The sequence below is a fragment of the Doryrhamphus excisus genome, chromosome 14 (genome assembly GCF_030265055.1).
Source record: "Doryrhamphus excisus isolate RoL2022-K1 chromosome 14, RoL_Dexc_1.0, whole genome shotgun sequence".
NCBI lineage: Eukaryota > Metazoa > Chordata > Actinopteri > Syngnathiformes > Syngnathidae > Doryrhamphus > Doryrhamphus excisus.
Genome location: NC_080479.1, coordinates 18,993,353 through 19,007,607, shown reverse-complemented (window position 1 = coordinate 19,007,607; position 14,255 = coordinate 18,993,353). Strand labels below are relative to the sequence as shown.

The 14,255-nt window shown below is 40.6% G+C and overlaps 1 protein-coding gene across 11 annotated transcripts in view; it reads left to right on the top strand.

Annotated features, from left to right (window-relative positions):
• The window catches only part of LOC131101606 (uncharacterized), a 41,714-nt gene that overhangs the window by 16,072 nt on the left and 11,387 nt on the right, over positions 1-14,255 (top strand). For 10 of the 11 annotated variants that reach the window (XM_058046895.1, XM_058046902.1, XM_058046892.1 and 7 more), the window contains 10 exons: positions 310-429; positions 491-548; positions 2,870-2,914; positions 6,948-6,995; positions 7,071-7,219; positions 10,903-11,004; positions 12,473-12,521; positions 12,637-12,699; positions 13,242-13,610; positions 13,685-13,795. In XM_058046895.1, coding sequence (XP_057902878.1) covers positions 310-429; positions 491-548; positions 2,870-2,914; positions 6,948-6,995; positions 7,071-7,219; positions 10,903-11,004; positions 12,473-12,521; positions 12,637-12,699; positions 13,242-13,610; positions 13,685-13,795 — 1,114 coding nt within the window. The remainder of the gene's footprint in view (positions 1-309; positions 430-490; positions 549-2,869; positions 2,915-6,947; positions 6,996-7,070; positions 7,220-10,902; positions 11,005-12,472; positions 12,522-12,636; positions 12,700-13,241; positions 13,611-13,684; positions 13,796-14,255) is intronic. The other variant, XM_058046894.1, reaches the window with a different exon arrangement.

The window sequence follows — 14,255 nt, the reverse complement described above, 5'->3', positions numbered from 1 at the left end:
AAAAAATATGCATTTTGAGGAACAACCAAAACTAAATAAAAGGGTTTGGAAAAATAGTTTTGGTAAAAGTGATTACGAGAAAATTGATGGTAAAAAGTCTTATTTGCTTATGTGACAAAGATGAGATGCAGTTTCTTGTTAGTGTATCTACCAGCGGCCCTTGCATCCTTTCATTTTTTTTTCCTGGGAAAAGTAGCAGTAAGCGGATCATTCCTTCCCCACCACCACCTTATAATTTCAAGTCATCTCTTCCTCATGTATTGTCAATTTCTCTTGGAGATGAATAAAGTATCAACATTCTTTCCTTAGTTCTATCTGAATCCCTGGCGATTACCGTTTGCCTGGCAAGAAGCTCCAGACCTCCAGTTCCTGGAGTCGCTGGTGGTGACGGAAGAGAAGGAAAGGGGATGGAAGCAGACCATTCTTCGGGTAATGCTTTTAGAATTAAAAAAAAACTTTATCATCTTGAAAGAGTCTCCCCTCCCATCAGGTGATGGATGTGCCTGCCTCGGCGTTGAATGACCTCAGCCAGTTAAGTTTCAACACAGGTTGGTGTCCAGAATTGAGATACATACTTAATATCGGCTTTGATGATAATAGATTGTCCTTGAACCTAAGTAAAACTAAAATCATGCTGTTTGGTAGCAGCAGAAAGAACAGAAAATACATTTCTGGGGATCACAATAGATGAAAATATGAGCTGGAAACCTCATATTACAAATATTCAACATAAGGTGGCGAGAAATATTTCAGTATTGAACAAAGCAAAATTCTCAATCAAAAATCACTCCACACTCTTTATTGCTCTCCGGTTCTACCATATCTTACTTATTGTGTGGAAATATGGGCTAATAACTATAAAAGCAATCTTCACTCGCTAAATGTACTGCAAAAAAGGCCAGTAAGGATAATTCATCATGCCGCCTACAGAGAACATACTACAGTAAACCTCGGATATATCGGAAATTCGCTCACAACAGACAGATAAAAAAGAACCGATTTTTCTGTAATGCATTTCCAATAAAAATTCATTGCATATATCGGATTTTTTATAACGGATTTCGCCTATTTCGGACAAAATCTCCAGTCCCGTTCCAATGCATTTCCATGAAATTTCCCTTGCATATATCGGATGGCCGCATCGTTATGCTAATCTTGTTGATGTCACTGGCTATTATCTTTTCTCCTGGCTCCAGATTTAGGACAAATATAAAAGTGAGTGACGTCAATAATACTAGCACAGCAGCGAATGAGATCTTAACCTCACTATTGGAAATAACGTAGGCCTGACGGGCGTAACAGGGCCTAGCTTAATTAACAATTTGTTATGCTCAGAGTCCAATAAAGTTAAATTCTCATTACCTTACGTCTCTTTTCATTGCCCAGTCCAGGTACATTGGAAACATAGTCAAGGAAGTGCCTTTTTAGAACGGATAAAATCCCATTTACGCATATACCGATATATAAATCCGATATATGCGTAAAACGGACATTTTCCGGTATACGCATATAACGGATTTCGCTTATATCGGACAAAACCAGTGGGAACAATTGAATCCGATATATCCGAGGTTTACTGTACTAACTCCTTATTTCTAAAATCACAAATACTTCAACTTGCTGATATAGTTCATCTTCAGCTAGGCTAAAAACAACCAATTAGCTAAAAATGTCATCCAGTACTTCTCTACAAGAGAGGAGAAATATGATCTCAGGGAAGAACTACATTTGAAACACTTATATGCTAGGACTACGTTATGCTAGCCTGCAAGGAGATGCAACACAAAGTGCTTTCCAGAATTAAAACAATTTCCACAATTAAAAAGGAAAACAATGAAGCAAAAAGAAAGCCCCTCCTTCCCACCCTCCATACTAGACCCACACACGCACACACACACACGCAAGCACACAATCACACACAGTAGGGAGACATGGCATGGTACTGAGGAACAAGGAAACGCCACCTTTGGGGCCGTCCACACTGGGAGGAGCTGCAGGCCGTGCCATCGGAGGACCAGCACCCGGGCCCCCCGACTCCGTTAGACGGGCGGACCCCCACATTAAAGGGAGGAACCCCCCAGCCGGCCGTGTCGAAGGGACCCAAGGATGGCACCCCCTCAGCATACCCAAACAGCCCCCAGTGTGGAGGACCCCCCTGAAGAAACACTGGAGTTAGAAGCTAAAGACTAAGAGCATAAAATAGGACTAAAAGATAAAACATAACACTGGAGTTAAAAAACTGAAGACCAAGAGCAGAAAATATGACTAAAAAGATAAAAACAAAACACTGGAGTTAAAAGCTGAAGAATAAGAACATAAAATCGGACTAAAAGGATGAAAACATAATAAAAGCTTAACAATATTAGTTAAAAGCCTGATTAAAAAGGTGCGTCTTTAATCTTCTTTTAAAAATATCAACAGTCTCCGCAGTCCTGAGGCTCTCCGGCAGGCTGTTCCACAGGTGGGGACCATAGTGGCTAAATGCTGCCTCACCGTGGGTTTTTGTTCTGGGGTTTGGTTTCGCTAAAAGACCAGTGCCGGAGGACCGCAGGGTCCGCGGGGGTTGATATGTTAAACGCAGATCAGATAAATAAGAAGGGGCAAAGCCGTTAAGACATTTAAAAACCAGTAAGAGAATCTTAAAATGGTCACGGTACGTTATTAAAAAACAAAACAAAAAAAAAACCTTAAACTGTATTATGGAAAGCAGGAAGTGAACAAATGTAACAGTGACTGATTGTAAAAGTAGCAGATGGAGGGGTAGGATTTAATAAGCTTTGCTAAGCAGGGCACATCTACATATATCATATCATATCATTCACTGGACAAGTTGGAGTCGTCAATTTGTTGTCGTTTCTTCTATTTGCAGTGTTGGAGAGATTTGGGCCTCACCACGAAATCCTGAAACGAAACAGTAGGCTCTCTCTCTCTTTCTTCTTGTCGCTTTACTTGCCATGTGAATGTGGTGTCGGCAAATAATGCGACACAAACCATCTCTGCAGTTGTGTTTTAGTACATCAGTTAAACAATAGTGAACAATAGCCGTGATGTGGGTTACCACAATTAAGTCCCGATTGACTGGAACTCATTATTTTGGCAAAACATCTTGGAATTTGATCACATCCAAACACGTGTTGCGTAACGATCAGGTCATGTTGGCTTCCCAAAGTCACGTAGCCCTCTTATGTTGGATTAGAGTAGATGAAGAGAAGTCATCTGGAGTTCACAAGAAAATAGTCTTCTTCTTTCTCTTTGGGCTTTTCCCTTCAGGGGTCGCCACAGCAAATCAATCTCCTTCATCCAACTCTGCCTTCTGCAGGGTTCTCCCTCTCACTCCCTCGCTTCTTCCAAAAAAAAAAAAATTATATTAGGAAAGCAGGAAGTGAACAAATGTAACAGTTACTGATTGTAAAAGTACCAGATGGAGGGGTAGGATTTAATAAGCTTTGCTTCTTCCTACTCCTTTTGGACATGTGGAACTGTGAACTGATTATGGGATGCACAATTGTAATCTGATGCATGTTCAAATGAAATTAAACCATTACCAATTAACATAGCATGTTTTTGGAATGTGGGAGGAAACCGGAGTACAAATAAAAATAGTAGTAAAAATGAAATTAAAATTATTATTTTTTTTTTTAATTAAAAAAAATGTAAAAATTAAAATAAATAAATAAAACAAAAAAACAAAAACAAACAAAAAAACAACTCAAACTATATTAGGAAAGCAGGAAGTGAACAAATGTAACAGTTACTGATTGTAAAAGTACCAGATGGAGGGGTAGGATTTAATAAGCTTTGCTTCTTCCTACTCCTTTTGGACATGTGGAACTGGGAACTGATTATGGGATGCATTCAATTGTAATCTGATGCATGTTCAAATGAAATTAAACCATTACCAATTAACATAGCATGTTTTTGGAATGTGGGAGGAAACCGGAGTACAAATAAAAATAGTAGTAAAAATGAAATTAAAATAAAAAAAAAATTTTTTTTTAATTAAAATTTTCAAAAATTTTAAAAATTAAAAAAAGTAAAAATTAAAATAAATAAATAAAACAAAAACAAACAAAAACAAACAAAAAAACAACTCAAACTATATTAGGAAAGCAGGAAGTGAACAAATGTAACAGTTACTGATTGTAAAAGTACCAGATGGAGGGGTAGGATTTAATAAGCTTTGCTTCTTCCTACTCCTTTTGGACATGTGGAACTGTGAACTGATTATGGGATGCACTCAATTGTAATCTGATGCATGTTCAAATGAAATTAAACCATTACCAATTAACATAGCATGTTTTTGGAATGTGGGAGGAAACCGGAGTACAAATAAAAATAGTAGTAAAAATGAAATTAAAATTAAAAAAAAAATTTTTTTTAATTAAAATTTTCAAAAATTTTAAAAATTAAAAAAAATGTAAAAATTAAAATAAATAAAAAAAACAAAAAAAAAACAAAAACAAAAAACAACTCAAACTATATTAGGAAAGCAGGAAGTGAACAAATGTAACAGTTACTGATTGTAAAAGTACCAGATGGAGGGGTAGGATTTAATAAGCTTTGCTTCTTCCTACTTCTTTTGGACATGTGGAACTGGGAACTGATTATGGGATGCACTCAATTGTAATCTGTGATGCATGTTCAAATGAAATTAAACCATTACCATAAATGTCTCCTTCACAACACATGAAAACAACTAACACGAGTAAAGAAGATACACTCCACCCAATAACTCCAACGGCAAACACAATGATGACACCAACGGCCTTGTTTAAAGTTGCTCTTGTTATTGTTCCAGGACAGATGTTCAAACAAAGGATTCATCTGTGAACAGTTCTCACAATACACTTTAAACCACACTGGCCATATTCAGCTATTTACACTGGCCTGTGTTATGTTACCATATCGTGACTAACTACTGATTCCTCGTACAGCTATATTCTCTTGGCAGGCCACAACGCCAAAACACACCTTTATCCTCAGATGACCCTCATTCATGTAAACACACACACTTGCTCAAGACAATGAAGGGAAAAACAGCTGAAAGATTTACAGATGAGAGGAGACGGTCCGCCAGACACACACTTGAAGTATTTTATATGCAGACTTTTAGTTACATACAACAAATTCTTAGTGCACTTCAATCAGTCGCACAATTTGAGCATTCCGATTGATTGCTTCCTGCCAGACGTTGAAAAGGCGGGTGAACTTGAATCCAACTTAAGAGGGCTGTGTGACTTTGGGAGGCCAACGTGACCTGATTGTTCCACGAGATGCGTTTGGATGTGATTGAATTCCAAGATGTTTTCCAGGCAGAAGGCATTTCCAGATAAGGACTGAATTCCGCCCACCCACGTCGTTGCTAATTTAACTCATTCATTCATTCATTTTCTACCGCTTTTTCCTCACGAGGGTCGCGGGGGTGCTGGAGCCTATCCCAGCTGTCTTCGGGCGAGAGGCGGGGTACACCCTGGACTGGTGGCCAGCCAATCACAGGGCACATATAGACAAACAACCATTCACACTCACATTCATACCTATGGACAATTTGGAGTGGCTAATTAACCTAGCATGTTTTTGGAATGTGGGAGATATCCGGAGAAAACCCACACATGCACGGGAAGAACATGCATACTCCACATAGAGCTGGCCGAGGATGGAATTGAACCCTGGTCTCATTGGAAAATTGAAGTTTTGAAATAATATCCAATGAAAAAGTCAATAGCGAGTAAAATTGCAAAGTGGAGTCGGTAGCGTGCAGTGGAAAAGGGTGCATTTGAGGACATCATGTTCAATACACCCTGAACTGGTCGCCAGCCAATCACAGGGCACATATAGACAAACAACCATTCACACTCACATTCATACCTATGGACAATTTGGAGTGGCTAATTAACCTAGCATGTTTTTGGAATGTGGGAGATATCCGGAGAAAACCCACACATGCACGGGAAGAACATGCATACTCCACATAGAGCTGGCCGAGGATGGAATTGAACCCTGGTCTCATTGGAAAATTGAAGTTTTGAAATAATATCCAATGAAAAAGTCAATAGCGAGTAAAATTGCAAAGTGGAGTCGGTAGCGTGCAGTGGAAAAGGGTGCATTTGAGGACATCATGTTCAATACACCCTGAACTGGTCGCCAGCCAATCACAGGGCACATATAGACAAACAACCATTCACACTCACATTCATACCTATGGACAATTTGGAGTGGTCAATTAACCTAGCATGTTTTTGGAATGTGGGAGATATCCGGAGAGAACATGGGGAGAACATGCAAACTCCACATAGAGCTGGCCGAGGGTGGAATTGAACCCTGGTCTCATTGGAAAATTGAAGTTTTGAAATAATATCCAATGAAAAAGTCAATAGCGAGTAAAATTGCAAAGTGGAGTCGGTAGAAAAGGGTGCATTTGAGGACATCATGTTCAATACACCCTGAACTGGTGGCCAGCCAATCGCAGGGCACATATAAACAAACAACCATTCACACTCACATTCATACCTATGGACAATTTGGAGTCGCCAATTAACCTAGCATGTTTTTGGAATGTGGGAGATATCCGGAGAAAACGCTGGCCGAGGGTGGAATTGAACCCTGGTCTCATCGGAAAATTGAAGTTTTGAAATAATATCCAATGGAAAAACCTAGCATGTTTTTGGAATGTGGGAGGAAAAAAAACGAGTACCCGGAGAAAACCCACGCATGCACAGGGGAGAACATGCAAACTCCACACAGAGATGCCCGAGGATGGAATTGAACCCTGGTCTCCTAGCTGTGAGGTCTGCGCGCTAACCACTCGACCGCCGTGTCACCCGCTAATATAACTGATGTACTAAATAAACAAGCGAGCCTTTTCCCACACCTGCAGACATGGTTTGTGTCACATGACTTGCCAACCGCGGCACGTAACAAAATAGCCAACATTGTTGTCTCCTCAGTTCCGCCTTCCCACACGTCTCTCGGAGGCAAGCGCTTGCCTCTGCTGGGTGAGTAAACGGGTGAACCCGCCCGTTGTAACGTGACTCAAGAACCTCCTTTCACCCCCTGCTTTAACGTCGCAGGGTCTGCCTTTCTGGTGATGCACGACTCCTACGACGAGTCCCGCCAGGTCACGACCGTTTCGGGTCTGTGTCTGCTGTGCGAGAAGCGACTGACTCATACGGAACGCTCCACTCACATTTTCAGCTTGCAGCACATCCGGAAGTATCTCGTAAGTTCATCATTTGTACGTCGTTTTTTTGGAATTTCGCCCATCATCCACAATCCTTACTGTATGTTAGACACGAAAACACACGTCTTTCTCTTCTCTGTGTGGTGTAAAGATGGTGGATAATTGTGCTTCATTTTTGGAGGCCATATTTTTCATGAATTATATGGCATAACATTTCCACCCGATAACCATAGTGAATGGTTGTATTGTAAAACGACTACTTTCTTTTCATTCTGGTAAACTCTACTTGAACTTAAGAGGGCTCCGTGACTTGGGGAGGCCTACGTGACTTAGGGAGGTCAACGTGACCTGATTGGTACACAGGATGTTTTTGGGTGTGATGTTCTGCCAAAATACTTGGATCCGGTCTCGAGGGATGACCAGATAAGGACTGAATTCTGGAAATCCACGTCATTGCTCTTGTTCAGGGGTGGGCAAACTACGGCCCGGGGGCCACATCCGGCCCGCCAAGTGTTTAAATATGGCCCGCACGTTCTTTCCAAACCTAACATACAGCCTGACATCATGGCTTTAGCCAACCTTTTGATGGTTTAGGTCAGGGGTCGGGAACCTTTTTGGCTTCGAGAGCCATGAAGGCCAGATATTTTAAAATGTGTATCTGTGAGAGCCATATACATTTTTTTAAACATTGAATGCAATAAAATGTGTGCATTTTTATGTAAGACCAACAGTTTTAGATATAATGGGCTCTAATTATGTAGACCAGGCACACTACCCCACGCCAATGGGGTGTGGCCAGCACACTTTCGTGAGCAGCGCAGTGTCTAATAATAAATCAAATACTTGCTGCCATTAATGCAACTTCTGCTGCTGCATGGTTTGCACCGTCAGAAGGCTTGGTTCTGCAGCTTTAGCTAGGTGACTATTTGACTAAAGGAGGAAAGTTTACATTTACATCTTAATGACCGAGGTACAATACCGCATTACCCAGTAATAATCGAGTTTTGGTGTTTGACCTGGAAAATATCATCAGGAAAGATAGATATGGTCGGCTGTATTGCATTAGAAAATGGATGGACGGATTAAAATGCATAAGAAAGTTGTTGATTTTTAATATTTTTAACAGTGATTTCTGTGATGTTTACTTTAAAATGTCATTTTTATTGTGGTAAATGCTTGAGAGCCAGATACAGTCATCAAAAGAGCCCTACCTGGCTCCCGAGCCATAGGTTCCCTACCTCTGGTTTAGGTAGTTTTTTTTTTTTATCAATTTGTTTATTTGATGTGATCTGCTGTTTACAAAGTGCTCCTGAAAAAAGGACACAAGCACATATACATAGCAGGTTGCATGACACTTACAGATACAATCATTCCAGGTGGACTGTTAGAATTATATGCGTAAAATATATAGTCTGGCCCCCTGTCAATTTTGTTAAATCAATGCGGCCCGCGAGTCAAAAAGTTTGCCCACCCCTGCTCTTGTTCATGAGGTCTATATAAGTTTTCCTACAACTGCAGAGGTGGTCGTGTTGCTTTATTTGCCAACAGTTGCAATAGTTTTTTAATTTTTTTATTTTTTTATTATTTCTCCACTTTACCACTTGACAGTTGATATAATTCAAAGTTCTGTAATTTTGGTAGTTTTATACGTGGTTGCAGTTCTTTTGCAACTCTGGCCGTGCACCATTATGTGCTACATAGCCGATCAAACACCTCAGTAAGCGTTGGTTGTGGCTGCGGGGACGAAGGTTGTACAGTATTTATTTATTTTTTTTCCGGGTAGGGAAAACCGAAAAGAATGGTTGTGTTTCAGGTTCCCCTTCTTCCTTGTCATTACTTTTGAACAAATGCGACTTATCTTTTTGTCTGTGTTTGGCCTTAGAAACCATCACGTCTGCGCCTCACCAGGCTAACGTGCTGCTAGCACTCTATCCACTCACCAGCAGCCCCGTCTTTACAAAGAAGCCGAATGAGAGGACGGTACAAAAAAATTAAAATACATGAAAAAAAAAAATATTTCAGAATATGAAAGCCATACAGTATTTTATACAGATTAATTAACAAACATTTACTTCTTGAAATTTTAATGATTGGGGCTTATAGATGAGGAAAACCCAAAAACACCTTCAAAGGTATCCTGAGCCTTTTAAAGGGTCTCGAAGGCCCTGTCCACACGTAGACATGTTTCTCATCAATAAACGTTTTTTTTCCACGATTTGGCCTTTTATCCACAGATATTTGGTACTAAAACGTTACGTTTATGCGACCTGTATTTACATCAGAAACAAAATGGACTTTCAATATTAGTGCAGACCTGCCAACGTGTCGGAATGTCATACTCTGCATACAATTTGACTCGTAAATACGCTTGTGTGTTTCACTTTTGGCCATTTTCTTGCATCTCGCCGGCCTCCATTTTTGGATTCAGGTTGTACAATATACAATACAATTATACAGATCGGTAAAATATGATCAGTTTCTCAATAGTATTTCAAATCGGTGTGGTGGCGTGAAAGCATTTCTGTTCTCCAATGTGTCCATGAGAGAAAATGGAGAACCGATGCACTCAGACGGATGCAGAGTGAACTTTAACCCCATCTCAAAAACAGCAACAGTAGCACCATTACGTTTGTGTACCTGTGAGCGTGTGGCAAGGTGTCGCTATGACGAATAAGTGATCGCCATTACTTGCGTTCTTATTGCGTCTTTTTAGCTGTTTTACTATCTTTAGAACAGGGGTGCTCACACTTTTTCAGCATGCGAGCTACTTTTAAAATGAGCGAGTCAAAATGATCTACCCACTACAAAAATGCAAAACATCTATTTATTTTCAAATGTATTGAGGATTATTTGTACGTACAATGTATGTTGATGTACCTTACATAACCAAATGAGCCAATATTGCAAAACACACATAATTAACTATTAACATTTTTTGTAATTACCTGAGTTTACTTTGATGACTTGCACTGAATTGAACCAGCCAGGGATGCATAGTCCGGACAGTAGCTGCTGATAGCCAGCCTCAAGCACACTTCCAAATGTTTATCAGTCATGGATAATATCCGTATCATAATATCCGTATAATATTCCATATCCGTATGGAAGTGATATGTTTTTTGCCTTTTTACTTGGTCCAGTTTTTGCCTTTTTACTTGGTCCAGCTCCTTCACTCATTTTAGTGACCATAAACTTTAGCGAGGGCTTTAAAATCTCGCAATTCGCCGACTAGCTTAGCACTTTGCATCGTTGTTTACGCATGAGCGGTGACCTAAAGGTCAAAATTCAGTTGTCATCTGACTGGTTGTCCTGTATGTCAATCAAGTAACGGCGATGGATGATAGGCTGACATCGTAAGTTCTGCTGCACTTAGAGACGTTGTTTGATTTGATTGGTCGCCCGAAGGGCAACATTCAGTTGTCATCTGAATGGCTGCCCTGTATATCAATCAAGTGACGGCATTGATGCTGGGATGATATTTTTTTAATGTCACGCCGCGATCGACCAGCGATCGACCAGTACCACCTCCGCGATCGACCGGTAGATCGCGATCGACTTAATGAGCACCCCTGCTTTAGAACGTACATGAAAAGAAAGACGCCTGTGTTTGTGTCTCTCATCAGGATTGTGGATTATGGGCAAAAGTCTAATAATTCTAAATTTAATACGGAGTGGTGTTTTGTGTGCTTTCTGGGTATTTTTTATTTTTCCCGTCTGTGAAGGTGCAATGCAACCCTGATCTGGTACCCTTTCCCAACGATACGAGAATACTGCTGAACCTGGCAAACAAGGCTGCTGCCAGTCACGGTGTATCACATGTGCAGGTGCTGTAAACAACACTGTCCATAGGCCTCATCTGTAAAAATGTGTACTACGGACAAATTTCAGAACTACAAAAGAAGTATCATATTTGGAAGACACAGCAGTGGCATCATAAATGCTGATATCAAGGCATTCCATTTTGAGTGAGCAAGTTTCTATGTGGGCTGCACGGCGGTCGAGCGGTTAGCGCACAGACCTCACAGCTACGAGACTAGGGTTCAATTCCACCCTCGGCCATCTCTGTGTGGAGTTTGCATGTTCTCCCCGTGCATGCGTGGGTTTTCTCCGGGTACTCCGGTTTCCTCCCACATTCCAAAAACATGCTAGGTTAATTAGCCACTCCAAATTGTCCATAGGTATGAATGTGAGTGTGAATGGTTGTTTGTTTATATGTGCCCTGTGATTGGCTGGCCACCAGTTCAGGGTGTATTGAACATGATGTCCTCAAATGCACCCTTTTCCACTGCACGCTACCGACTCCACTTTGCAATTTTACTCGCTATTGACTTTTTCATTGGATATTATTTCAAAACTTCAATTTTCCAATGAGACCAGGGTTCAATTCCACCCTCGGACAGCTCTATGTGGAGTTTGCATGTTCTCCCCACGTTCTCTCCGGATATCTCCCACATTCCAAAAACATGCTAGGTTAATTGGCCACTCCAAATTGTCCATAGGTATGAATGTGAGTGTGAATGGTTGTTTGTCTATATGTGCCCTGTGATTGGCTGGCCACCAGTCCAGGGTGTACCCCGCCTTTCGCCCCAAGACAGCTGGGATAGGCTCCAGCAACCCATGCGACCCTCATGAGGAAGTTAAATAATATAACTATTTATCAGGTAGAAAATCACTGTGTACACTTTCCTTTCTTCCAATAACTAAATGAGTACCCCAAGGCTCTGTTTTAGGTCCATTGCTGTTTTCTATTTATGTGAATAATCTTCGTATTGATCAATGAAAAGTATTGAACGCCTCTTTTCATTTTTATGCAGATGATAGTCATCTACTGCTCCTCTCATTTTAATTGAAAAAGCCTTTTGTGTCTTGTATATTTTAACCCGATAGAATAACAACTTGATGTTTGTCATCGTTTATAAATCGAAGACGTGATATTCTCAGGATGCTAAAATCAAATGATGAAATATTTAAAAACACTGCTTGATTTTTCAGTGTGGTTATTACACTAGTGTGTAATAATGTTTATGATAAATGACACATGATATCTGGCTGTTATGTAAAATCGCAACTTGAAGTTGATGACATGTTTTCATGCAATTATTGATAAATCTTGCTTGGCTTCCATTGCATGTTTGTTTCTAACGTATGGTCTGACTTCCTCACTCAAAATCTGCCACTGTTTTGCCATGTCTCCAAAAAAAGCTTATAGGGATCACATACGTAAAATTTACAGATGAGGCCCCCTGTTCTGTCAAGTCTACAATATTAGCTCAATGACTCTTACTTTTACAGGAAGTGAAGTTGCAGAGGCCGCTGACGGAACCTTTCACATTCAACACAGGTGACTCCTTTTGTCCAAATCACTCGTGTTCACATCTGGCCAACAACAAAGCTGGCAAATGTCTCCCGAGCACCCTGGTGGTTTTTACACTCTTCCTCCACTTCTTTGCCTGCAGCAAGATGGATCTTGATGCGCCAAGGTGCCTTTCACCCTGCAATCGTACCTGGAGTACTATTGAGTAAGCCAAGCAGAAAAAACTTAACTTACTAAACTAAACTTACAGGCGACCTATTATGCTCATTTTCTGTTCCTTCGTATTGAGTTGCGGACTCCTCTCGAGCAGCTACACGCAATAACCCACACAGAGAGCTTCATTAGTCAAGTTAGCCGTCCTTCAAACCTGAACAAATATTTCATGGAAGCCATTGCGCTGTGCTAACACGGTGAAATTAGAATGCGGGGGTAGCGAGGGCAAGCCTACAGATTGTACCCCGGGCATGCCCATATATGCGACCTCAATGTTGAGTTTAGGTCCATCCCAAACTTCTTTCAGGACTCACCTCCAAATGCGAAAACCTCATTATCTGGAACTTTGGGATAGTTTAACACCAGAAGTTCCAAGGTGCATGTTTGAATGTTTTGAACAGGAATACCAACCAAATGCCATAATTGTACAAACAAAGTAGTAGTAGTAGTTTCTAGGTATGTAAAAAAAAAAAAAAGTGTAGTATTTCTGCCAGCCATGACTCATTAAAGGCATAGTAAAGACTAATGTTCTAGTCCCTACAGAAACCCAGATGGCACGCAAGCAAGGGTACAAGTCGACAACACCTGACCCTTGGAAGAGTCAGAACGTGAAGTCTGGCACAGCTGATGAAGGCCGCGTTGAGAAAGCGTCAGCGACCTCTATGAAGACTGATTGGCAAACTAACGAGAAGCCAAAAAGCTGCCACATTCCGGCTAAAGCTGAGGTGAAAAAAGGACCGAGCAAACATGTCCAAATGATCACCAGCCGAGTCGGTGACCGAAAAAGGTCAAACGCCATCCGGCAGACAGCAGACAGCTCCGAAGACACGCCATGTGAAGGAACGCTGAAGATGGACACTACAGCCATCAAGGACAAAGAATCAAAAGCAGTGATCAGTAACGGTATGATGACTGCTTCTCTTGACTCTTTATTGCCTCTCTGAAAACACTCACCTTATTTCCTGTCATGTTCTTAGTCTCGGATGCAAATCTTGCGCAGGAAATGGCCCATAAGAGACGACGACTCGACTCCCAAGAGAATGCACCGTGTGAAGGAAAGCCAAAGATGGGTGCGCGGATCAGTGAACGTAAGATCACATCTTCTCTTAACTCTAATATGGTAATGGTTTAATTTCATTTCAACATGCATCAGATTACAATTGAATGCATCCCATAATCAGTTCCCAGTTCCACATGTCCAAAAGGAGTAGGAAGAAGCAAAGCTTATTAAATCCTACCCCTCCATCTGGTACTTTTACAATCAGTAACTGTTACATTTGTTCACTTCCTGCTTTCCAAATAAAAATTTTAATTTTTTTTCATAATTTTTTATTATTTTTATTTTTTTGTCACATACCGAAGTACAAAGTGATATGAGCATCCAATTACATAGTGGGTACCATAGTAAGTGTCAATATAGTGATATATATAGCACATCATGACTGGTTCAAGACTCTTCATCCTTGTATTTAGCAAACATCAACTGCTTGTATTGTTTCTTGAATTGGCTCATCGTTGTGCATTGTTTGATTTCCTTACTAAAACACA